Here is a 27,602-nt window from a genome sequence, read left to right on the forward strand (position 1 = left end):
ATAGGACAATTAAGTGAAGGATGTACGCTGGTTGGGAAAAGAGCCAAACTCCCGAAATGTCAAATGCACCTCCTCTCAGACATTCTCTGCCTGGTCTGACGAGCATGCAGACAAGCAGGTGAGCAATAGCGACGCACGACAAAGACCATCGGTGGTGGGGAGACAGCAATGTCTTCCTCATGTCTGTGGCATCACTCTGCCACCTAACATCGCTTTCTGTACTGTCTGCTTGTTATTCTCAGGCAGAAGCACGGAACGTTGCCTGACTTGCCACAGTTCATTTTTGTCTATGAGTTCACAGTGAATAAACACAACATCTCTTCATGCTTAACTGTGTCTGAGGCCTGGGCTGAGACCTGTATGTAGGTAGCACAGGAGGGGCTAGCTCAGTGCTAAGCTCACTGCCGTGCGGGGCGGTGCACACTGGCTAGAAGAAGAACGTGAGCACGTGAACAGAAGGAAACAGCTGGGCAGGCCTCCCCATCTGCAATTCTTGTTTTTCTTTTTGCATTCTCCGAGGAACGCGCTCAGACGTGGACCTCTATACACACCCTCTATACACATGTATGCTTGATCAAAGAGATTAGGTAGCATAATGCAATCATCAGAAAGAGGATGGTATTTGGTGTGAGACAAATTATTACTCCAAACAAAATTACCTCTCTCATCACTGCTCCAAAGCCCGCTTGTTTTCTTGGGGCTAACTTTGTGGGGAATGATTTCTAATCTTGGCAGAAAGAGAAGGTGGTGGGGGTTGGGGGTGCAGAAAATGAACTCTGCGTCCTGCCCACAGCACATTACCTACTGCCTGGAAATACTACCCAACAGAGACCGTATGCAATCTGAACCTACTCCTCAAAGCTGATTTGCTGAAATTAAACATAAGTGGCTCCTCTTTGCCCAGAGGAGAGCCACAGAAGAATACCTGCAGGGGAGCCCTGAATTATTGAGAGGAATCAAGAACCTTTTGAAAGCTGTTAGGATAGTACACGCTGGAAAAGGGAGCTCTGATTTTAGGCATTCTCTTAAACCGACAGTATCTTACTCAAAGGGAATATTTTATATTCAATGCTGGACCTTCAGATTGAAGAGGTGGGGGAGAGGGCCGTGAGTGCATGTTTGCACATGCATGAGTGGATATAAAAGTGTCTATCAGTTTCTGCATCCCTGATGTGTGCATTTTTTGTGGTTCGCTTCGTGAATATGGCCAAGGCATGTGTGGAGTGGAAAGAGCACAGACTTCAAAGTCCAGTACTGTCATTTACTCTGTGTGTGATTCTCTCTGAGCTTTGGTTTTCAGATGCACAAAAAGAAGACATCTGCATGTTCCTCGCAGAACTGTGAGGAATAAAGGAGATCGTGTCTACCAGGCCAATAATAGCATTTCAGCATGCAAACAACGTAAGCTTCCATAATCCACAATTAAGAGCCCCAAAGTATTCTCAGTAAATATATTTTATAGAAACGTCTGTTCTATTTTAAACATGATGATATCACCGAGCCATCCCAAAGCCCCTCAAAGGTCACAGTTTAATCAAAATGGATCATTTTCATAGATGAGGCCTTCACATTTTTGTTATTTCTGTATGCATGCGGCAAGTCCCTGGAGCTGTACTCTCAGACACTTAGAGTTTAATTAAAGAGCTTTGTGAAGATGGGAACTCTGATAGATGCATCTCAGAACTTTCAAATGTCCTGATACATTTGCTATGTCACCAACACCTGGGTTCACTCTTTGATCCTTTGCTTGAATTTCAAAAGGTGCATAGGACACACAATATTGCAACTTTCACAGTTCAAATATCTAGATTAATTGTAGACTCAAAAGAAATCTGCTGAAGAGTAAGTTAGTGATTACTGCTTCTCGAGTTCTTTAATTTAAGGAAACAGAGCTCTAAAAAGCTCCTAATCAGGAAGAGTTTAGGAAATTTCAAGTTAATTTGAGGCCAGAGATTCAGAAGCCTCAACTCTCGGAGTAAAAATTCAAAGGTAAATAAGCACCAACCAGATTAAGAAATAATATTATCCAAAGATGGAGCTGGTGAGACAAAGAAGGAGTCCAAATGTGTCAACTGTTACTCAAGGAACACATGATTTATTTAGTGCTTTATCTTTACTAGTAAATTAATAGGGAACAGTGTTAATTCTTTGACTAGATTTAAAAGATGGCAACTGAGTCATTAAAATCGCAAATATTACACCATTGAAAAAATTTTCCAACATAGCACTCCATCGTTTGGCCAATAAAAATAATCACTCCCAACAGAGAGATTTCCCTAGGAAGGTGAGCTTCAAGGAAAGTAGAACACCTATTTCGTTCATCCTCAGAATCTTACACAGGAGCACTTTGCATGTTAAATGAATAAGATGAACTTAAGAGTCACTCAAATAATTTTCGGAAGTATTTACTTAGATTCCACAGAATCATAATTTAAGGGAAGTAGTAGAAACATTTTATGCCCCATTTCTGTTTTCTGCCTATTGCAGTCTTTCTCAAACCTGGCTACATATTGAAATCACCTCTGGCCATAGCAACAAGTTCTGGCCTATGGAATGCAAGTTGAAGTAATGGTACCACTTCTGGGAAACACGCATAAATGAGAGGACATGCCCTTCTCTTTTTCCTTTTCCTTCTAGCTGAATGCAACACGGGACATGATGGTTGAAGCTGGTGTAGCTGTCTTGGGTGACAAGGCAGCCTTTGGAATGAGCCCACACATCCCATGCCCATCAGAGCAACAAGGCAGAAAGAGCCTGGGCCCCGGGACCAGGCTGGGTCACACCAGCTGGGCAGTCGCATCTGTGAGCTTCTACTGGAGAGAGAAATAAACTTCTATCTTGTTCAAACCACCATTTCACAGGTTTGTTCTTATTTTCTCTTGGCAGATACCAGCCCTAATGTGATATAAGCGTCTTAGAAAATTTGCCTTCAATCGCCCTTCCCTACCAAGTTGGTCAAGTTAGCCCATGAATAAAATTTATGAAGTTTACTAATTTCTTCCCTTGTACTTTGCTTGTTTCAATTTCCTTCCTAACTAATCTCACTTCTTTGATTCAGTCTTCCCCAGTCAAGTCTGCTCTCAAAATTGTTCCACTTTTCTATATTGCAATGGCAATCATTTTCTGTACTTCTTTTATCACAAGGTTTTAATAATTCAAATCATTGAATCCTGGATGACCAAGGCTTTCGATTCTATGTAACTTTTTACAGTCATATTTTCCCACATAGATTTAGTTTTCTAGAAAGCAAGGCTATACATTTCTTCAAATTCTCTATAGTTCTGATCATACTGCAGATACACTTCATGTGTTCAATAATACAGTACTTGTTTACCAAGTGGAAGAAATACCAAAAATTTACTTTCTCCTTTTGTTTTTATATACCAAAACCATCTCTCCTTCCCTTGTCACCATGAATAATTAAGAAATGTATGGTCCTCAAATACAGAAAGGCTTAATATATTGGTGAAAATATATATATATATATTTATAATTTATATAGCCAATGACAAAAGCTTCTCTCTCTATAGAGAGAGAGACTCAATGACTGAAGGTAAATTGAATAACCAAAAAAATAAAATTGGTATGATAGTTTTAAAAACAAAAGCTGTTTAAGAGTGGTATGTTCTTCAACATTAAATATTCCTATAGTAAATAAAATATGATGAAAATTTAAAAAACTAAAATCTTTTTATATGGTTATTATGAATATATGATGTTGGTGTGAGACTTTTATAAAGTTGATTTCTCTCTTAATTATTTTTTTTTCCTTTTAAATGTTTTTTTTGGGGGCGCCTGGGTGGCTCAGTCGTTAAGCATCTGCCTTCGGCTCAGGTCATGGTCCCAGGGTCCTGGGATCGAGCCCCGCATCGGGCTCCCTGCTCGGTGGGAAGGCTGCTTCTCCCTCTCCCGCTCCCCCTGCTTGTGTTCCCTCTCTCGCTGTGTCTCTCTCTGTCAAATAAATAAATAAAATCTTTAAAAATAAATAAATAAATAAAAATACATGTTTTTTTTCTGAGAACACATATAATGTCAGGTACTATAGCATGAGCTCTGCTTCTTTAATACTCATTCTCATTTTTATTTTAAATCCTTTCTTTTTTTTTAAAGATTTATTTATTTATTAGAGAGAGAGACACATGGAGAGTGCATGCGTGCACACAAGCGGGGAGCAGAGGGGGGAAGGCCAGAGGGAGAAGGAGAGAGATAATCCTCAAGCAGGCTCCCTGTTGAGTGTGGAGCCTGATGCAGGACTTGAGTCCAGGACCCTGAGATCATGACCCGAGCTGAAATCAAGAGTCAGACACCCAACCAACTGAACAACCCAGGCATCCCATCAAATCATTTCTTTTAATAAATATCTGATGACCCCTTTCTATGTTTGAGACACCATGTTAAGCACCAGGAAGAACAAACAAGTGAATAAAGCGAAGTCTTTGCCTTTATTTTGAATGCAATTTCTACTTACCTGAAGCGGATGCAGGTGGGAGGCTGAGGAAGAACCTCTACTCAAAGGTTATCTGTTTTGTTTTAATTAATGAGTTTGACAAATTACCCTAGTTTAGATGACAGATGCCAAAAAAGACAAAATACAGCAGCTGTAAGTGTACTCACACATACTCACACATAAAAACACAGACACAGACACAGACAGCCATGCACCTGCTTATCAATTTACAAAGATGAGTTATTGCCTCACAATTATAAGGCATAACCATGCAAATACATTCCTGCTTATTTAAAAAACTTTGATTACTTCTGTCAACAGGAAAAAGAATTATCTAATGTAAAATATGATATAATTTTTGCAAAGTTGCAAATATATAAAAGGTATAAAAGGCAAAGTCTTAATAATGACCATCTCCTTGGCATCTCTATGTATTAAAAAGCATATGGGAATCAACTGAAAATAGAATACATAATATCCCAAGAATTAGGTGCATTAAAGTTCTATTATAGACTAGGAATTTCCTTAAGACAATAACATTTACCACTTGTAGTTTGCCAAGATATTGTTGATCCATTCCCGAATAGCTAAGAAATGATGCGGACTTACTTCGATACTGAAGTACCCTCTGTCAACATAGTCCCCTAAGAAGAGGTAGCGAGTGTTGGCAGGAGATCCCCCCACTTCAAAAAGCTTCATCAAGTCAAAGAATTGTCCATGGATGTCCCCACAAACTGAAAGAAACAAAGAAAATTCATTTTATGGTCACATTATGATTCTGAATTAGATTTAAAAATTACAAAATTTTAGAGCCAGAAGGAATGTAGAGCTCATCTTAGCCGAAATATTCTTTTGCAAAACAGGATAAGCGAGACAGAGATTTCAAAGTTAATTAATGCGTACCTGGCTCTACCACCCAAACTTACCAATTCACAGATTAACTGTAAAAATAAAGATAATAATAATAATGACTAGTATTGCTATGCATTCAACAATGCTACACCACACCCTGTGCTAAAAAATTTATGCACATTTCCTGATTTCATACTAACAAGGTCATGGGGTGAATTTTCCCTTTGCAGATAAGAGATAAGGCAAAGAGAGGTTCAGAAATTTGGAATTATCTCTATATAACTGAGGTCTGAATAAAGAAATACTACCTTTTATTACCTCCTGAAGAAAAAGAAAGTTAATATGTATCATAAAAACTATATTTCATTGAATCTAAAATGCCATCAATTATAAAACACATCATTAGTTTATGTACCACTAAGAAAAAACCCTCCAATTTAAATTTAAATTATAAAAGAATATTTTTTATAAGATGTACTCTAATATCAGATGTTAAAATGACAAAAAAAATTGTGAAATAAAAAAAAAAAACCTGTAATAGTACCAAAAATCACTGGGAAATAGTATTTCTTAATTGTCTCACCTTCTCTTTTAAAACCAAAATTCTCGAAAGAACTATGTAGCCTCTCTTTTTAGAAAGCACTTATTCAGTACTTATCATTTCATTTACTACTTCCAAAGCCCTAAAAATATATATATATTATCTCCATTATACAGATGCGGAAATAGTGTAGCTAAGACAGGTTATGTGGCTAAGCAAGATGACTCTTCTATATGGATAATCCAGGGTTTAAATTCAGGTTTGCCTAATTCAAAGCTTTTGCTACCAACCATCATGTTATAATATCTTTGATATTTTATATGTTTTACCTATGTATACGTATTTAATATTTTAAAATAATTTTATGCTTAAATGATGAACATGATGTGGTTGTTTCTTGAACACTAAGAGGCTCATGGAATGAATATATCAACAAATAGGAAATCTTAGGAGGCCTTGAATTGGAATCTCCAGAGATGCAGATTTATAACCAGCTCTTAGATAAGTCTTATCTAGTCAGTAAGACTAAATAGACCTACACTTTTGAGCCTTTGTGGGCCCACCTCAGCCTTCATTCTGCATGCTTGTGTGGTTCGCCTCACAGGGATTATATGTGGGGGAGATAGCTTTTATTTCTAATATTTCTGGATAGCTAGTTATTAAGCTTTGAAATCACAGGTTTGGACAGAGGTTCAAGTACATATAAATATAAATATAACTGTGTGTCTGTCTATGCATGTGCATGCGTGTGCATGTGTGTGTGTGCGTGTGTGTGTGTAAAACCACCCACCACAAAGGAGGAATTATTTGGAGATTAGTGGTCGGCGTAGCAGTTAGGGAGTCATTAAACAAGTTCAAGACTTTACTCACTTATATTACAGCAAAGTAGTGCTAAAGAGAAAGCAATAAACAGCTGGGGCAGTAACAAGGGACTCTTTGTAGTTGGCTGAGTAAGTTCTTATAATCTACAACCTGGACAATGAATCAGTCACAGGGCAAGTCTAAGAATCCCTAAAACCAGCACACTGCTAAGTAGAGAAGATAATGGCCAGCACATGGAGGACAAATAGGCTCTTGAGAAAATAATAGGCAGAGGAAGAAGGACAAGCTGGAAAGATAATCATGACCACGACCAAGCCCTTGCCTTGCATCTCCTGACTAGAGATAAGCTGGTAACTCTATTTAGAAGGGATAGGTGTTCGGTACAAGAACCATGCACATATTATACATACAATTAGGTAAGCACGTCATAGTTAATTTAGTGAATCAGCAAATAAGTATGTCCATATTATAATTTAATTTTTTTTTCAAAGAACTCCATTGTTTCTAAGTTCACATTGGCAATTAAATTACAACATTAAAAAACGTAAACAGTACACAGTACTGAATACAGGAGGATGAGGGCCCAGTATAATTGCTATACAGTTGATAGTTTGAAAAGGACTCTGACAAAATTGTCATCCTGAAAAGGAGTCATAGTAACAAATATAAAATATATACTTTCATGTAAAACTACTTACAATAGTTTTGAATTACTACTCACACTCCCACATTTTCTTGTTTATATAAAAAAAATCCATCAAAGAACATCACTGGGTCAACTTCTTACTGACACTAAGCAAAACTTCTATGTCATAGCATTCCAGGTTAAAGAAAGCTTACATAAATTAGAATGCTTGGGGACAGAGAAGTGAGTTGTTAAAGACAGACAGACAAACAAAAAAACTGTCAAATGATAAACTGCAGGGGGAAAATAGATTTTTAATAGACCAGTTTTCAATATTGCATTGATACCATGATTTAGAAGTCTAGTGCTTTGGATTCTTGACTCGCTATTTTTCTATAAAGACCTTTTAGTTCCTCCAAAACACTGGCTTTTATCATCTTGGAAGACTTGCATGAAGTAGAATAACTTCTTATACAAGTTTTTCCAGTTCATACTAAACTGACAGTTTGTAATTTTTCTTTTAGAAAAGACGTTACTGAATTGCCCAGCAATTTTCACCATTAGGGTGCCATTGTCCTTTCAGCTTCACTGACTTCAACCCAATATTTTTTCCATAGTAGCCACATTCTCCCAAGACAGTAACATTTCTCATGTTAAGGAACTAACATGTCAAATTCTCAGCATGAGGGGATTAATCTATTAAACTTATTGGTTTGATTTTTTAATCTTCTGTCAGCTACAACTTATTCTTTCCCAAAATTCACAATTTTGCAGAGAAAGGTCTTACGTGTAGAGATTTTGCTATAGGTTAAATACAAGTACATATCTGCTTCCCTCTGTTGCTAATCCAGGCTTAGGTAAACCTTCGTGAATGGTAAGTTCCAGTACAAACCAGCCGGTGTGAATATGTGTAGTTAATTAGCAGAAATCTGGCAGTTAGTGAGATAAAAGTGAGTTTTATAATGGCATTCCCTTATTTTTAAAAATCTTCATCAACTGTAAAATAAACTAACCAAGAAAAAATAAAGGGGTCTAATCCACTAAAGATGTATACTTCAAAATAATTAATATTTTCCCCATAGCAAATATTATTTGTCAAATGTTTAACATGCCATAGGCACTTTACAAACCACAAAATATGAATTCTTAACCAGGGCACTCTGGTTTTGATAGTATAAAACAATAAAAGTCTCCAAATCAAAACTTGCTAAATACTGAAATTTCAATAATTTTATTTTATTTATTTTTTTAAAGATTTTATTTATTTATTTGAGAGAGAACAAGCAGAGGGAAGAGGCAGAGTGAGAGGGAGAAGCAGGCTCCCTACTGAGCAGGGAGCTCGACATGGGGCTCGATCCTAGGACCCTGATATCGTGACCTGAGCCGAAGGCAGACACTTAACCGACTGAGCCACCCAGGTGCCCCATGAAATTTCAATAATTTTGAAAGAAAAAAAATAAAGCTATGAAATTCAATACAAAACAATAACAGCACCAGTGCAGATTAATAGCAATAATTTCAAACACTTTATATTTATGATGCTGTTTTATGAAGATAAATAAACTACCTGTTTGCCAGTGATAATGAGAACCATAACAGGACAACTGAAAAAAAGGGAACTATATTATAGATTCTAATAGTAACAATACAGTACTAAATCCCCAAATCTCAGTTTATAATTATAATCCGATGGAAAGAAACTAGAATAGTGTACATTTTTAAACTGTGTTATAGAAGGACCAAACATACGCAACATCATGGCATGTACACAGTGTGTTCCAATCGATAGAAAAATGAATTATTGAAATTTATGTTTATTTTTTTGTCCTAAAAATAAGTGCTCTCACCATCAAAATTATTGTTTGATTTTTTTCCCTTCCTGGGTTGAATGCTTTACAAGATTTTGTTTACTGGAATAATTTAATTTATTAAACAAGAATGTATTTGTTTCAAATGTTACCACTATTTTTCCATTTCAGCATCAATCCAGATTATAACAAAATGCATAATTATTAAAATTCATAATAATGTTATAGAATTATATAAGTCATGGTCATGGCTGTGATACTAATGACTAATAACAATAATAAGGATGTACAATACTTACAGGATTATTTAATTAAATTTGGTCATCACTCTGTTCATGTGTCCAAGTTTGGTCAGACCTGGAAACTACCGGTTGATTATGTGATATGTGGATTTATTTACATTATGTAGTTCACTAAGCCCTTGACTGTCATCACTAATCAGGAGTATTGGATGAACACTATTAGTTGACGTAACTTCAGTCAAATATAAATAAATCTGATGATTTACATACTTAGATATACCATTAGTAAATGAATGACTGTTCTCTTCAATTTTTGAAATACTGAGCCCAGGTTTCAGAACCCAATGAACTCCCTCCAGAACCCTGAAACATGGGCTTTCATTACTATAACCAGATCTGGGGATTACAGATCTATGCCTTAGTGGTGTTCCTATCTGTGTATTGCTGGAGCTTTTTTTTTTTTTTTTTAACTATTTGGTAGTTGTGGTCACATTTTCTTTCAGTTCTGGTTTTTTGCTTTTTTCCTGGTTGTGTTATTTCATCCTTGAGAAGAGGCAGTAGAGTGCAATGGTTAAGTACACAGACTACAAAGCTTGACTGCCTAGTTTCATAATTGCTTTTTGTTAGTTTTTTGGTTTGTATGTGTATTCCTCCTGATGGACCCGAGTCAATGGACTATGGCTTCTTAGTTAATTATTGTCCTCTTCATTCTCCTTGAATCAGCTTTACTATCTACTGAATATATGGATTCTTCCAATTTGCTTTCCCCAACTTCCTCCTTTCCACATACATTCACACTCTATCCTTTTTTACTACTTTTCCTTATGCTTTCACCATCTCGCTTTGTAAAAACATGCCACCTGTCTGACTAGGACAAGATACTTAATCTTTCTAGGAGGTCTCAGATGCCTCATCTGTAGGGAGCTTCATATGGGACCATATTTGATATGTTTTCTTTAATTAAATAAAGTAATATAAGGGAGAAAAAAAGTCTGAGCAGGCTGCGGCTCACGGACTGTGCGGACACAACGTGGAAGAGTCACGGGAGCTATTCCAGATGGCGTCTGCCTAGGAAATACTGCGAATGTTTTGCCAGATTTCGATAGATGATATCTAAGTACCGGTACTCAACATAGCCATAAATAAAATATACGAAAAGGTGTTCTATTTTTTCCACTTTTTATCCAAATCTATGCTGTCATATATCGAAAGCTGTTGAGGCTGGAATCACATAGACTTGGTATTGTGTTCCACAATTGCCATTTTCTAAGAGTGGAAATACCTGCCAATGGCTTTAGTGATATTCCCGATCTTCCAGGGAGTAGCGGCACCGTAGTAAGTTTCCAGTTAGTCTCGTTTTCTTTTGTAGCAAAGCTCATTTACAAGACCACTCTGTTTTATGGCTGTGTAATGGTAGTAATGTTTTAAAAGCTGAAAGTCACATAGTCAATAGAAGGAATATAAGGTATTGCACCAAATGGATTAAAAAACAAAATAAAACAAAACAACTCTTCTTTGAATTCTGGAAAACTCAGTTAAGAAAAATCTTCTAAGTGGGGAATAAGTGAGTCATTTCTTATTATTGTTATGATACTCCTCAAATTTGGACAATTTAAAAGATTATTTTGTTTCTAATATTTTAAAAACTCAAGGAAAACAAGCTACTGATATTTAATTCTAAAGTTCACATATTCATCATTAAATTGGCAAATATAGGCAGTGGGCCTATCAGTAAAGGGGTTTTTATCTAGCACTGACTTTCAAGTAGGCAGCTCTATTTATGCCTACTAGTAAGTGAACAAAGCTAGTAAGTGCTATTCCTAAAAGATAATACTTAAATGACTTAATAGAAAGAAGGATTAAATTTCTTCAGTAAAAATACAAGCTAACTTGTCATATGAGTCATATTTGGAAATGGAATTTTTAATTTTTAATTGACCAATTATTAAAAATAGATGAACAACCCAGACATGTTAGAACACATTCATTTGAAAATTAGTTAAGAAAAAGTATTCTCTGGAAAATAATTCTGACAAAGGCAATGAGCCTATTTCTTAATTCTACCTAGTTTTCCTTAATCTATCAATCCCTCATCTGTCTTTCATTCAGATATTCCTGAATTATTTATTCATCTAAATATCTCAAACAACAGGGGAGCCTGCGTGGCTCAGTTGGTTAAGTGTTTGCCTTCGGCTCAGGCTCAGGGCATGATCCCAGTGTCCTGGGATCAAGCACCACGTCAGGCTCCCTGCTCAGCGGGGAGCCTGCTTCTCCGTCTCCTCTACCCGCTGCCCCCCCACCCCCGCCATGCTCTCTCTCACTCTCTCTCTCTCAAATAAAAAAATTTTAAAAATCTTTAAAAAAGATCTGAACAAATAAACAAACCAATGAAATGTGTAATATTTACTAAATAAACTATATTAAAAGGATGAATAAGTACCACCAAAGATTGATGATTTCTTATTTGCGCTAGAATATACTGGGACAATAAAGAAATGAAAGGCTTGGAATTTGGTCTCAAGAACTTTAGAGTGTACTTGAGAAAGCACACACATACAAAATGGTATTGAAAAATGTTGGCTTCCTGGCATCCAAGTATTTCCCTCTCCATTTTGAAACTTCTGAGCACTCTCTTATGGTCAAGAAATATGGGTTTAAGAGTTAGTTCTCCCATAAACATTTATATAAGTGAATCATTTCATTGCCTCTCTGCCATCTGTCAAACTTCCTAACAGAGGCAGAAGGATATATAGTTTCTCTAAAAATAAATGTCTAGTTAAAAATACTTTACATATATTTTTTTATGTTTTTATTTTAAAATTTCAAATTACATTAAGAAAGCATGAGATTGTGTTGTTTATCCAAAGGAGGTATCAATTTAAAAATTTTAAAACTTGTACTAATTAATTTCATATTTCTATGTCAGAACTAATATCCATTCAATTGAAGATTCCACTTGTGGAGCTGATTATATTCCACAGTGATACAATCATCAATTTTGCTTTTCTCTATGAATACAAATTGGGGTCACAGTCCTAAATTGACTTAAGTCAAGTATCTGTGTCTCTGTATATTTCGTACTTTTATGTATGTGCTTGTCACCAATTTGAGCATGAATCATGTCTTATGTTTCTTCACCATTTGACAAGTATCTACTAAATTATGCAAAAATCATGTTTGCCTAACATGCTGTATAAAGCATATAAACTAAAGGATCATGGCAATCTAATGCAGGTGTTTGGAAAACACAAAACCACTGCCAATAACTCATCATAACTTGTGATTCATTAGTAATCAAATTTAGTTTATTTTTCATTGATCAAAAATGATGAATGCTTCTTATATATTTGAAATGCTAAAAAGATCAATCAGGTTTGTCAACCAACTCTTTTCCTTTCCCTTGACAAAATATAAAAAAAAATGAAAAATGAAAAATTTTCATAATGTGTTTGGTGAGTTATTACACTGATTTTTACTGGGGAAAAGTTTATTTTATAAAATCACATAATTTTAAGTTACATTTCCTTATAAACCTGCTTTATTAAATTTCCAGAACTCTTTCTACCATCTATATTCATCACTTAAGGTATTTTAAACAAGACTTTTAAGTGTTCTTAATACATATGAGACTGATTTTAAAATATTATGTCTCTTTGTTATTAGTCATGTCACAAACTAAACTACGTTTTTCAAAAGAACACTGGATTTCTCCTGTGATGTTTTGATACTTTACAAGAGAGTTCACATGTCAGAGTGGACAAATTGTCCAAAATCCCAAAAAATAGCTAACTACATAAACTAGGATATTCTATTCAGTCTTAATTAGCAGGTAGTTATGAATTACCTCCCACATGATAGATGTTACGGAGAATTAAAAAATAGTCACTTTCAATGATGGGAAGAAAAGTTTATATAAATATGAAATAATTCTAGGATAAGATGTAATTTTATAGTAAAGGAATACAAAAACAATCAATTCCCTTAAGAAACACAGAGCATACTTGGGATATAAGACTTAAACATATGAATAGGGACCAGATGGGGCATCCAACTGCATAACTGCTACTGATCTGACCTTTCATCAGTAAGAAAACACTGACTTTTGACCATGATCTTCACTCTGTGGCTTCTAGACGTGTGAAATGTAGATGGCTAAAACTGTTCCAGAGGGGTCTAGTCAAGAGGCTCCTTAACATTTCAAATTCCTCAGAACTAGAGACAGGATAAAATCAATTGTACTTTCTGTGTCCTACAGATGTTACCTGGGAAATAGGAGGAAGCCAAACACACGGGGCTTGCAATGTGTGCTGTGCTGGCATGGCAAGTATGATCCTTTCTTTCTGTTTCATGAATAAGTAATTTTCCTCTCTGCAGTGCTAAGTCATCCTGACCGCTTTTGACCTTTCCCTCCCTAACAGTAAGAGCAAGCAAAGACCAGTGTGACTGAGGTCATATATTGGCTTCAAACGTGTTCTGTAGAGCCAAAAGGGTACATGAGGAGTGTTAGGGGTCTTTAAAACAATAAGGTCTACTTTTATCATTTTTCATACTTGAAGTTAGTTCCATGGAAGATTTCTGTGTGTGTATGGGTGGGCGTTGTGTTGGGGTAAGGGTGGAGCGCTAGGTTCTGCTGCTTAAAATGTGTTTACAATTATTACTGAAATAGACAGAAGTCTTAACAGAAAATCAGAAATTTGGAAATGAAGGTTGGTTGACATTATCAAAGAAGACTTAACCACAAGGAAGTGACCTATAGTGTTTAAAAAAATTTGTAATCAATTGAGAATAAGAGGAAGGGATCTTTAGGTAAGAAGGGGCAAATGAACCAGAATAAATAGACTGCAAAAAGAAAAAAAAAAAGTATTGATCAGAGGGTATATGTGAAACAGAGGAGATTAGTTAGATTAGAAAGGTGAGATTAGATTACGAAGGGCCTTGGATTCTTGTATGTGATGTTTTAAGGAGTAGGAGAACAATCCCAGTAATATAAGAAGATAAATCTGGAAGCTCTCGGGAAAATGCAATGGTGTGGAAAAATTGAAAGCCAGTTTGTTTTCAATAAGAGGTTCATTACAATAAGTCAAAAGACAAGGAGGTCTGATATTACAAATGGTGGCAATGTGAAAAGATCAAAGGGGACTACTAGAATATTTTTATACTTCTATACGACCATTAAAAATTATATAATAAATGAAATCATTCATGTATGCCCTGATTCAGTAAACAGTAAATGCCTACAACATTCCTAAGAATGTTGTGTTAGACCCTAAGAATGTTCGGGTATTAGACCCTAAGAATGTAACAGAACTTACACATAACTAATGCTCTCATAAAGGTAGCATGTAAGAAGGACAATGAACTAAATAGGTAATAATACTAGGGTACAAGATCTAAAGGCAGAGACTTTTTTTTTTCTTCTTTGTTCACTGTTGTATTCCTAGTGCCTAGGATAGTGCCTGGCACTTAGGGAATCCTCTATAAATATTCGTTGAACAAATGAATGAATGAATGAACAATGCAATGGGCATGGTAAACTTGGTAAAGTTTCCTGGAGGATGTGGTACTTAGCTGAAATCTGAATAATTAAGAGCAGTTAGTTACAGAATGGTCAGGTCAGGGGCAGGGAATATTGCTCACAGCAGAAGAAAAATGCGTGGCATAATTTAGGAAGTGAAAGCAGATCTGTGAATTTAGAGTCTAGGTAGGCCATGAAAAGACATGAAGCTATTAGATTACCACGGGTCAGAGAACAAGGATGTTTTCGTCCAAGTTAGGAACTATGAACTTCATCCAAAGAGGAGCCATGAAAGGAATTTGGGCAGGAGAAAGACTATCTGAACCCTGGTAAGTCACTCTACTTCTCTAAGCCTCAAGTGCCTACCTAATGTGTAGAATAAGGACAGCAGCAGCTACCATACACAGCAGTTGCACAGATTAAATCTGATAATGTAGTAACTGGCACAGGTCCGTCACTCAACATTAGGTTAAGTTCCCTATCTCTACAATTCCACGCTCTCATCAGCTCCACTTGATTGCAGTTGCCCCCCCCCCTTAATAAGTGATTACAATAATATTTCAAAGTTAAAATATCACTAGCATCAGTCTGGATAAGGAGTTTTTTATATCTTACGCTAATATTCTGCCTTCTTTTATTTAATGCTAGGTAAAGGGTGACAGTCCCAGTGTTACACCTGTAGACACAAAGTGCAAGCAAGGTGACATTGCTTTCTGATTCACCTCATTTCACACAACGCGATTGAATCAGAGCAAAGTAACTGCAGAATATTTAAAATAGAAATTACACATGAATAGATTACACAGAAATTAGAATTTTTGTGTTGAGTAGCACATTTTTATTACAACACTTTTAAATCCCATCACTTATAAAGTCCCGTAACCGATACTCATTATTAAAGTAACTTAACATGGGCCGGTTTCTGAATTATTAACTGATCCACACAATTCTTCTCACTGCTTGTAAATAGAATGTATTTAAAATGAAGCAAAGAGTTCCAATGTGTCTTAAAGCAGAGAATCAGAATCCGTCAAAGCCTCAAAGATAACAATGGAAGTGTAAATGCTTGTTTGCAAGCAGGTGAGAAAATATACGATACCGTAGAACCTTAAGCCACATAAAAGATCTGTTGCCAAGATCTTTGAAAATCCTATAACCCGTGAATGTTATTAAGCATATTATTCCCCCATGAAATGCGGTTAAGCATGGGCACTGGTTTCAGGCACAAATGGATCTGGGCTTATACAAAACCTCCCTAACTTTCACTCTCACATCAGCTTCTCTGCACACTGGTCTTGTTTTCTCCTACCAGTTAGACTTACTCCAAGTATCCTCCAAATCACATCCTGCCAGCATGCTGAGTTAGGAAGTAGATTCACCAATTCCAGCCCAACTGAGCCATGGAATAACTGCACTCTGCATTTCCCCTGCTCACTCATGACTCAATCCCTGTGTCCAGGGAACGGTGCATGCCGACAGGCCAGTCCCCGGTCGTGTGCCCACCTCGACTTGCTAGTGGGAGAAGGTGAAGTCTGTCATATAAAAGGAATGGGGATGCGGAAAGTATTTCAGGCAAACACAAAAAACGGTTTGTCTTAAAAAAAAAAAATGGTTGAAATTCTTGTACTTCTGTTTACCTTAAAGATCATTTCAGTAGCCTTTGCTAGAGTTTTAAGTCCTTATTTAAGCCATGTTGGCAAGAACTGGACAACTCACTGAGATAGTTTAATATTCACTTTATCTAGTATCTGCACAGAACACATGATGGAATCATTTATATTACAGACCCAAATCCCTGAAGAAGAGGCCATTCCACTCTTCAGTTTATCTAAAGCCTTTCTTTCTGGTTATAGTTATTGCCTCACCCCTTCTCACTGCCAATGGAATTGGACTCTTTTTATGGACTTCCTTTTTTTTTTTTAAGTTTTTTTTATTCATTTGAGAGAGAGAGAGAAAGAGAGCACAAGCAGGGGGCGAGGCAGAGGCAGAGGGAGAAGCAGACTCCTGGCTGAGCTGGGAGCCGGATGTGGGACTCGATCTCAGGACCCTGAGATCACGACCTGAGCCGAAGGCAGAAGCTTAACCATCTGAGCCACCCAGGCACCCCTGGACCGCTTTTTTTCACAGAAACACACACACACACACACATACACACACAGGTGAACATACACACAGTACTTAAAAAAAGAAAGAAGTCGAAATGAAATTCAGACACTGAAGGATCTGCTAGCCTAGTGCATGAGCTAAATTAAACATGTCATGAACCACCATGAAAGGTCAAGTCTTAGAATGTAAAAAATTGTGGATGCCAAGACTCTACTCTTCTCCTACTGTATCCTGTGATGTCTAAAATATGGTGAAAACATTTTAAGTACCATGACTCATGTCTCTGAAGATGGCAGCAGTTTTCATACAAAGATCAAGTGTTGGAAAGGCATGGAAAACTGGAAACGAAACAACTATATAAAAACCCACTTAGGGGATGATCTAATCTTCGTTGATTCCAATTCCTGTAAGGATTAGAAAATTCTACGTTAAGCACACTTTCCATATTTCTCTTTCCACAGTTGTCATTAATTTGGTATTTACAAAAGACTTTTTGACTAAAACACAAAAGAGATGAGTTTCTTCGTATTTCAGCCACACTGCTTCTCGCTTGCAGTCAGAATCTTCTATTTGGGAAATCAAGACTGGTTACTCTGGAAATATTGATGGTACAAACACATGGATTATCATAATAAGCCTCTATGTATGATGCACCTTTTCTTCATAGTATCTTTAAAAACTTTACAGACCTAACAAACTTCTGCTTATCCACCACTAAAGCTCTCAAGAGCAGACAGTGTCTAATAGCTATACAGAGCAAATTCTTAGTTAAGTGTTCCACTCAGAACATAAACACATTCTCTTCCCTAGGAGACTTCAAACACCTCTTACATAAGCAGAATCTATCTGTGTTGGAAATTGGCCATGCAATCAAAATCTACAATGCTGCTTCCATGAAGGCTGTTAAAACTATATGAATACTTCAGGCTTGTCTAGATGCTATTTATTCCATATTTGAGAAAAGGCACTTCCAAAAGCGAACAGGATCTGCAGTACCAATTTTGGGTTTATAACTTATATCTTAGTAACCTGTTCAGTACTGTAGGTCTTCTAGGATTTGGGTCCAGATTTGTCCCCACAGGGACCTGAAATCTTGTTCTCCCTTACTTTAGCCCAGGAGCTTGGTTTGGGCTATATTGCTTATTCACAGAAACCCCTAATGCCTATTCATTGGTTAAATCTCAAACCATCACCTGTTCTTAGATCTCCCCCAGGTCCCTAATGTTGACATCTGCTTGCTTCTGGATATCCAGTTCCTCCATTTTGAACTTCTCTGTTACTAGATATTATGAGTTAAATTGTGTCCCGCCAAAAGATATGCTGAAGTCCTAACCCCTGGTACCTATGAATGTAACTTTATTTGGAAATAGGGTCTCTCTGCAGATGCAATCAGGTTAACATGAGATCATACTCCATTAGGATGGGCCCTGATCCAGTCTGACTGGTGTCCTTATAAGAGAAAAATTTACACCCAGAGACACAAGGCCATGTAAAGACAGAGGCAGAGACTGGAGTTGTGCTGCTATAAGCAAAGGCAGGCCTGGGGCTACCACAAGCTGGAAGAGGCAGGGAAGGATATCCCCTAGAGGTTTCAGAACAAACATGGCCTTGCCAACATCCTGATTTCAGACTTCTAGCCTCCAGAACTGTGAGACAATAAATTTCTGTTGTTTTAAGCAGCTCAGTTAGTGGAACTTTGTTATGGCAGCCCTAGGAAACTAATCTACTAGATTTATTACTCAATTATTTGAATTTGACTCACACACACACACACACACACACGAACACTTTAAGTTCTTAAAATATGCCAAGCAGGGTTTCTAAGCATTTTAAATACTTAAGTTCAATGAATCCTGAAATAACCATAGGAGGTAGATACTATTATAATATCATCATTTTCTAGATGGGGATTTGAGAAAGCTTAAGCAACTCACCCCAGCTGGTAAGTGGCAAAGCTGAAATTCAAATCCAGGGCATCTCGGTCTGAGGCCCATGCTATAGTAGGACTATTCATGTCAGCCACCATATCTCTGCCATGTGAACAGACCTTCCTGTCCCCATGGCATGTGTCTTCATGGAGAGTGAACCACCCTCCACATGCAGATGTCTGGGCTGCAAACTTTTCCAAGTTGTCCTTTCCCAGTTAAGAGTTAGGATATATGCCCTGAGAGATGACATGAAAATCTTTCTTAAAAAATCAAATGTGGGGCGCCTGGGTGGCTCAGTCGGTTGGGCAGCTGCCTTCGGCTCAGGTCATGATCCCGGGGTCCTGGGATCGAGTCCCACATTGGGGTCCTTGCTCAGCGGGGAAGCGTGCTTCTCCCTCTGCCTGCCGCTCTCCTTGCTTGTGCTTTCCCTCTCTCTGACAAATAAGTAAATAAAATATTTTTTAAAAATAATAAAAATAAAAAATAAAAAAGCAAAACGTGAGGAGCCGGGGTCCATGACCATTACCTCGAAAGGGTCCTGGAAGTTTTAGTTGACTGCAGATGCACCGTGTGCCACGTCTGTGCTGAAACTCCTAACGCAACAGCTCATTCTGAACTCCTTGTTAAGCACACAACAACAAAATAGAATGCCCTAAAGGAATACGACAAACATTATTTTGGACCTTGAAAACATGGTTTAGAAGAAAAACGGGGGCTACTCGGTCCAGAAAAAAAAAAAAAATAGATGGCAACATAATAACTAACTGTTCTCAAGTATTTGAGAGGCTTTTATGGATGAAACATTAGGCTTATTTTCTCTGTTTTTTGGGAAGATAGAATATAAGGCAAATGAGCGAAAGTTAAAAGGGAGGCTGTTTGTCCAGCATTAAAAAAAAAAAAAAAGATTCATAGCTAACAAGAAAACAAGCAGAATGGAAAGGCTAGTATGGGCGTAATGAGCTCACCTACACAAGAAGTATTTGTATCAAGTGTGAGGCACCGAGTCGCTACTGTAATTCCTTTATATCCCTGTGTCCTCCCTTCATTTTCTTCTTTTTGATTAAGGATTCTCTTCACTTGGGGAAACGTATTTTGGGCAAACAGTTTGAATCCTGCTTCAAGCGGCAGCTACCACTAACCAGCTATTAGATTCCTAAGATCTTGAACTAGTCACGTCTCTGTTCTCTCAATAAAACTGAAATAATAATATTTCACCTTGCAAGGCTAAGGATTAAAAAGCATTGCACTGTGACTGTCACTGCTGTATTTCAATGACCTGAAGACCCTACCAGTCATAAGATACACTAGTGTTTCATGCATCACAAAATTAAGCAAATGATGAAATGTTTTCTTACCACTTAAAATGCTTATTTTATACTTTATAAGAGAAATATTGAATAATATAGTTCTAAACCTTCCTTTGAGTTTGACTCATTAGAATCCTTTCTCATATCAGAACCATTGATGTTTTTCCACAACGTATCATCATCTATGCTATCCAAAGTGTTCAAGATGCAGTGTATTTCAAAGGAATGCTCCAGGGGCGCCTGGGTGGCTCAGTTGGTTAAGCATCGGCCGTTGGCTCAGGTCATGATCCCAGGGTCCTGGGATGGAGCCCCACATCCTGCTTCTCCTTCTCCCTCTGCCTGCAGCTCCCCCTGCTTCTGTGCTCACTCGCTCTCTCTCTCTCTGTCCCCGTGTCAAATAAATAAATAAAATCTTAAAAAAAAATAAAGGATGCTGCAGTATTATAACCAGGATTTTGTTGCTGAACTTTCTTGTTTGGGGTACGATAGGCAATCCTCTGCTTTTATGTTGGTAAGAAAAGGTGATGGGCTTCATCAGCTTATGGAAATCATCATTTCTCAGGTCCTTATAAAGCATGTGGTTTTTGCTTAGTGTGAAAATAGGTAATCATAGACAGTTGTCCAATCAATGAGTATTTTCTTCCCTATGTTAAATGTGTGTGTACCTCACTGCCATGTTTCTCTGCCCCCCTACAAACAACATTTAGTTTCAATGCCAAATAATATTTTTGAAGGCACCGTAAACAGCAGTTAAACGTAACTCATGCGGTTCTGGCACAGCACGTAACTCAGAGACAAACTAAATGGCTATAACTGAGCTTTGTGCCCCAGTAGACAATGACAGCTATATCGTGCCTATTGCTTGACCAGCAGTGATTCTGAGACCCAGGCAAATTTCAGAGAAGGTACAATATGAAAAGAGTACATTTTAGAATGGGTGAAATATGATACTGGTTTCGTCAACTGTTTTTTTTATTTGTTTTGTTTTGTGGGAGGTCATTTAATTAATTAATTAATTAATTAATTAATTTTTGCAGACTGACAGCTGTGAGTTATAATGAGCTTCCCAAATTAATACATGCCTACTCCCAGCCCATGGAGAGCAGTAAATTGCTCTTGTTCTCATGACACATTTAGATTAGAAGTAGAAAGAGGGAGGAATACTTGCTTAATGGAGTAAAGGCTGCAGAAAAATCCCCCTACCGAGGGGGGGATTTTTGGTAGGGGGATTTCCTGCCCTTGTCTAGAATAGAGGACAGCTAAATTACTTTTTGATCCTAAGATGATTTCATCCCAAAGCAAAAAGGCAAGATGGAGGGAGGGACAGGTGCTCTGACTGAAATCATGCCTTGAGATGCAACTATAAGAACACATTCAATGAGGAGTCGCAAAGATGGTTGTCTCGGGGGCTGAGGAATGGTGTGCAGTTGGCAAGCCTGGTGCCCAGCCAGTGTGAGGAGGCACAGAAACATGTCTGTGCTCTCCCAGGTACGCCTTTGGGAGTCCTGTCATTTCCATAGCTCTCTGGGTACCGCCTTCCCGCCACACACCCTTCCCCACCCAACCAAACCAAAGATGAGGCCTTCCAAGCAGGGGAAGGCTGAAACCCTCTGGAAGAGCTGAGTCACCACGGTCCCTGGGTTAGGTGCCTGCCTCTGTGCTATTTTTTTCTTTTCCTTGTTGCTGATCTTATTCTTTTTGGAGGCTCATCATCCGTCCCACATTAGTTTTAATTAGGTGATGCAGGGCTGCCCTCCTTCTTTCTACTTCTTCTAATCTAAATGTGTCATGAGAACAAGAGCAATTTACTACTCTCCATAGGCTGGGAGTAGGCATGTATTAATTTGGGAAGCTCATTATAACTCACAACTCTCAGTCCGCAAAAATTAAATAAACAAATAAATAAATAAATAAATAACCTCCCACAAAACAAAACAAATTAAAAAAACTCAAACCAACAAGGACTCTGTCTTCATTACTCTGTGTTATATAAAACAGGTCATTAATAAATGAACAAACTGGATTTCCACTTCTGTTAATTTGAGATCTTACTAATCTCTCTCTCTTTTTTTAAAGATTTTATTTATTTATTTGACAGAGAGAGACACAGCGAGAGAGGGAACACAAGCAGGGGGAGTGGGAGAGGGAGAAGCAGGCTTCCCGCTGAGCAGAGAGCCCGACGCGGGGCTCGATCCCAGGACCCCGGGATCATGACCTGAGCCGAAGGCAGACGCTTAACGACTGAGCCACCCAGGCGCCCCTGAGATCTTACTAATCTTAAAACATTGCTTTTACCATGACACTTCTCTGGGCAGAAATAGTCAATGGTTGTCTTTTGCCTCAAAAACCCCCAAAAATCTAAATTTCCTCTCATGACACAGCTACACCCCTTCCTCTCATGACAGTCTGGTTCCATCCCACCTCTCTAGGCTCGTCTCCAGGTCAATCCCTTGGTATGCTTAGTGTTGTGGTTGGGGGTGTGAGCGCCAGTGTTTATCGGACTTGATTCAAATCGGCTTTACTGCCATCGAATACATCATTTTTGGACAACTAAGTGCACCTCAACAAACTAAACAGAGAGAAGACATCTACGCCCTGGCTTACTGTGTGACATTTTTAGTCACCACGCACACTATCTGACATATTGTAAGTGTATATAAATGTAGCTATTGCTACAACAAAAGCATATCACTTTGTTTGAAATCTTATTAAGGCTTGCTCTTTCTACTAATCATTCTATATTTGCACTAAATACATATTTTACATTATATGTATGATACATATAATGTTACATACTCAACTTCATACATAGCTATAAGGTTACTTGTGTAAAAGGTTACATATACATAAGGCTAAGTACATAAGCACATAGGTTAGTAATTTCATATTATAAATAATATGAAAATTGAAATGAAATGAAAGTGATATGAATGATATGAAATGATATGAATATCTGACATATGAAAAACATTTTTAAAGAAAGCTTTTCACGGTCGAAGTATTTTGTGAAGGTGGAAAGTCAGTCTTAGATTTAGATGGCCTGTTAAAGGAGATTTAACTGGTTGGTGACAGGGTCAGGCCCAGGACTCCTAGCTCCTAGTATAGCAGTGTTCACACATCCCAAGTTTGATTAGGCAATTAAAGGACAAAGACATCCTTTTTGTGTTCTCTACAGTATCCAATATCATGCCTTGTGTCTGCTCATTGTGGGAGCTCAGGCATATTTTGCTTATTCCCTACAAAGAATATGGCAAAGTATAAACAGTGCTTTAGGTATAAACCAAGAAATAGTTGAACCTCAATAAAGTCCTGATGTTTTTGCATAGAAATGGAATGGATTCCCTACCCAAAGCAGATTTTTGGGGTTTTTTTGTTTGTTTTGGTCTTATAACTACTGAGCAAATAAAATAAAAGGCTTTGAGACACTTCATTCTGTTTTCTGCTTGTTTTGATTTTAAGTTTGTTTCAACAACTCCTACTACTGGGAAAGATAACTAATGTATATAGGACAGTACAATTAATTCTTTAAAGTCTTTAAAATTTCATTTCTTTTTATGATATTTTTAAGCCTCTAGCAATGTGACATTATTATATAATTCTAGGTGTTTGCCACAAATTATGTCTCTTGCATTAATTTTCCACTGAATTTTGCATAGTACTTTCATATTTCACTAACATATATTTTGACCAGAATTCTCCATCTTAACTTATTTCTTTATTTACATAGCAGTTTTTATAATTGATAATTATCCAAACCTCATTCTATCTCAGTTTGCTGAAGGAGATGACTTATAAAAATGTTCATTTGTCTCTAGCAAACTAGAACTCATGCTATATTTCTCTTTGCAGTTTACTTTTCAAGTTAACTTTGATTTTAGTGTATATCCATCCTGAGTTCTGAAGGCAGAACTCAACACTAATGACTTAATGATATTCTCATTTTGCAAAATATTACCCTTTCAAGATGTCGATCTCAGCAGACAAATACATGCCCCAGACAGATACCTGGTCACATCAATGACAGGGATGTGCTAGCAGACTGGAACAGCTCTCCTCAGTGGTACTCAGAACGTTAACCATGCACTACTAGACACTGGGGACACTTTCCTTTTCCCTCTTCTTACCCTTTCCGGTGTAATCTTCTCTGGACAGGATGTATTAACTATACAATTCCAAATGATGTGAAAAAATGTGCTATAACTTGCACTCTAATTTGGGAAGGAAAACTTCAAGTTGCCTTTTTCTTTAAAGTCACTTTTAGTAAAAGTCAAATGAATCTCTGAGCAGCATAAACACTGTATTACGAACAAAGAGAAATGATGCCGACATCATCACGCAGAGAGCTCGCAGTTCCTAAAGTATTTCAGTTAAGTGTACATAGCTCTGGAGTTATAAGTCTGGTTATGTCTCTATCCAGAGACACACGTTTCTTGTAAACATATGATTAAATTTAAGGGAAACACTGTCATCCATTTCTGGCATTCTATTTGCATGAAGTAAATAAAAGCGGGTAGATTTAGGGATTTGAGCTCAAACCCTTTATGAGACATCATTCCCTAGTAAAACATTTTCATGGAATACTCAGCAATTTTGATTAGTTTCTCATGATCCAGAAAAGAGGCTACAACATAATGGGGACAGAAATAATACAATCTCAAGATGACATAAGACCAATATTTTACTGCTCTGCTCAGAATCCTGTGGCATCCTATCTGCATTGCATAAAAGCCAAGGCCCTAACTGTTCTGGTCCCCCAGCTCCTTCTTTAACCTCAGCTTCCCCTCCTCGTGGGCACTGACTTGGCTTCAACCACACTGGCCTTGCATCAGGCCAACCCTCACCTCAGGGCCTTTGTACTTGCTATTCCTCTCCACGGAGAATTTCTTAACATGTGCTCTTTTCTTCTCACGTCCTTCTGTACCTGATGACATGTTATCTCCTCGGAAAGACCTCTCACATTCCCTTCTGGACATGCTTCATCCTTTATCCTTTTTCAGTCTTCTTCAGAGCACTAGTTACAACCTACATTACAAGTTTTTTTAACTCGTGTTTCAGCTTGTTTGTCTCCTCCACTAGAATGCAGCTTCCTGAGAAGAGAGACACAGTTGCATCCCAGCGTACTGCTTAATGACTAGCTCAGAACATTTATTGAATGAATGAATGAATTTAGAGGATGGGTGACACAGAAGTTGAACATGCAGTTATAACACAAAGTGGTAAAATAATCTCGTAGATGTCACCTAATTATGGTACAATGATACTTAACATCAACATACCAATGGAATTTAATATGAAAAAGCATTAAATGTCAAATATTTTAGATCATTTGAGGGTAACCAAAGGAAAAAAACCCATACACACACAAAAAAAAACCCACCTAGAATTGATTGTAGTTGACTATAAATTATCTGGCCAAGTAAAGAAGGCACTGATCAAACAATCAGCACAGAAGCAAAATATATCTGAAATGAGAGGTTTTAACTACCTGAATACCTTTGTAAGCACTGACTGGCCTAGAAAAGAAACATTAGAAAATGCTACATTTGACATGCTGTAAATTTCACCCCAGAGAGCCTGAGGAAAAAGTTAGGATAACCATCACTCCCTACCGGATTTTGACAGAAAAGAGGAGCTGGTTAGTGAATTGGAAGTGACAGGAAAGCAGTGATGTCATCTAACCACTCAAGACAGTGAGAAAGGAGAAAGCTAAGCACGGTCCAAACATACCCGACAGACAGACTTTCGGAATGAATAATGATAACGATAATAATACCTATCACTCACTGAATGTCCATTCCGAGGCTAGCATTGTACAAATCAGTCAACACTCATAACGTCCATAAACTGTAAACCCCACAACCACAGCGCACCCCTATCTTTTAAAAATCAAAGTGACACCTTTAAGAGAAACTTTCACAATGCATTCAGGTAAGCAAATTTACATTAGAAATAAACTTAGAAATCAGCCTGTAAAAACCATTTTTGTACAGAAAGGTGGCTGGGGAGTACCTTGCTAATACTTAATGATGGGGGTGGCCACAGTACGCAGCTGGGGCGGCATGGCGTCCCTTGGAGCTGGGCTGTGCAAGACGTCTTTGACTACATGCCTTGGCCCCAATACTGATCTGGTAATACTTTTTTACCTTGCTTCTATTCACTTCTCTTTCCCAGCCACCCCATCCAGACATTTCTGTAACATCTCCTGATTTCTTGACCTCCTGGATGTCTTCAGTCCCAGCGCATAATTCAATTTCTACCTCACAAGTGAAGAGAGAAAGCCAGCAGGCAACCATATTCTCTGTCTCCTGACTCATTCCTCCCTCACCCATACCATTTTCTCTCCCTCTGGCCTTCGGTCTTTCCTTCTACCTAAAGCTGATTAGTCTACCATGTTTCCATGCCTAATTTCACAGGGATCATGCTCCATCAGTTATTTACTCTGCCTCTCTTATTCCTGACTTCTCCTTTTCCACTGGTTTCTTTCATTTTATCTATAAACACTTGAGTCTCTTTAATGGTCGAAAAGCCTCTCCTTGTCCCTGTGATCCTCTCATTCCTACTGCTGAACATTTTTCTCCTCAGTCAAGCTACCTGACCTGGTCTACATGAATGTGTTCCCTTCCTCTCCCCCCGATCCCTCTCAATTCACTGTAACAGGAGTGTCCTTGTCCCCAGCCACTCTACTCCATTTCTATGGACAGATAGCACTAGTTATTTCCCAACTGTCAAACCCAGCAGATAGTCTTTTCCTTCTCTCCTCAAATTCCAGTAATGGCATCCTTCTTGGTTTTTGTCTGAGTCCATTCTGGCTGCTATAACAGAACATTTGGACCAGGTGACTTGCAAATAACTGACTTTTCACAGTTCTGGAGTCTAAGAAATCTAAGCTCAAGACACTTGCAGATTTAAGCCACTAGCAGATTTGGTGTCTGGTGAGGGCCCATTTCCTGGCTCATAAAGACAGCCATCTGTGTCCTCACATAGGAGAAGGGGCAAGAGAGCCTCCTGACGTCTCTTTTATAAGGGCACTAATCCCACTCATGAGGGCTCCACGCTCATGGCCTGATCACCTCCCAAAGCTCCACCTCCAAACATCATCACAATGGAAAAGTTTCAACATATGAATTTGGGGGTGGTGGGACACAAACATTCAGTTTATAGTAGTTTTTCTACTTACATTTTTAGCCATACTTCTCAAACATCTCTATGCCTTTTCTTTTGATGATTCCTTAAATGCAGGCATTATCCGCAGCTATGTTAATATCCCTCTACTAGCTTTCCCTTTGTAATCTGTCCCATTTTCATATGATCTTACCACTGCCTACATACTGATAATTCCAGAGCAGTATCTCTAAACCAGATCTCTCAGCTGACCTCCAGAGAAACATACACACAGCAGCTAACTCTAC

At 37.9% G+C, this 27,602-nt stretch overlaps 1 protein-coding gene across 6 annotated transcripts in view; it reads right to left on the reverse strand.

Moving 5' to 3' along the window:
* Positions 1 to 27,602, reverse strand: part of PPP3CA (protein phosphatase 3 catalytic subunit alpha) — a 309,049-nt gene that overhangs the window by 75,540 nt on the left and 205,907 nt on the right. For all 6 annotated transcript variants that reach the window (XM_032400899.1, XM_032400898.1, XM_032400897.1 and 3 more), the window contains one exon: positions 5,057 to 5,181. In XM_032400899.1, the coding sequence (XP_032256790.1) occupies positions 5,057 to 5,181 (125 nt within the window). The remainder of the gene's footprint in view (positions 1 to 5,056; positions 5,182 to 27,602) is intronic.

The sequence above is a fragment of the Phoca vitulina genome, unplaced genomic scaffold (assembly GCF_004348235.1).
Source record: "Phoca vitulina isolate PV1807 unplaced genomic scaffold, GSC_HSeal_1.0 scaffold3, whole genome shotgun sequence".
Taxonomy (NCBI): Eukaryota; Metazoa; Chordata; class Mammalia; order Carnivora; family Phocidae; genus Phoca; species Phoca vitulina.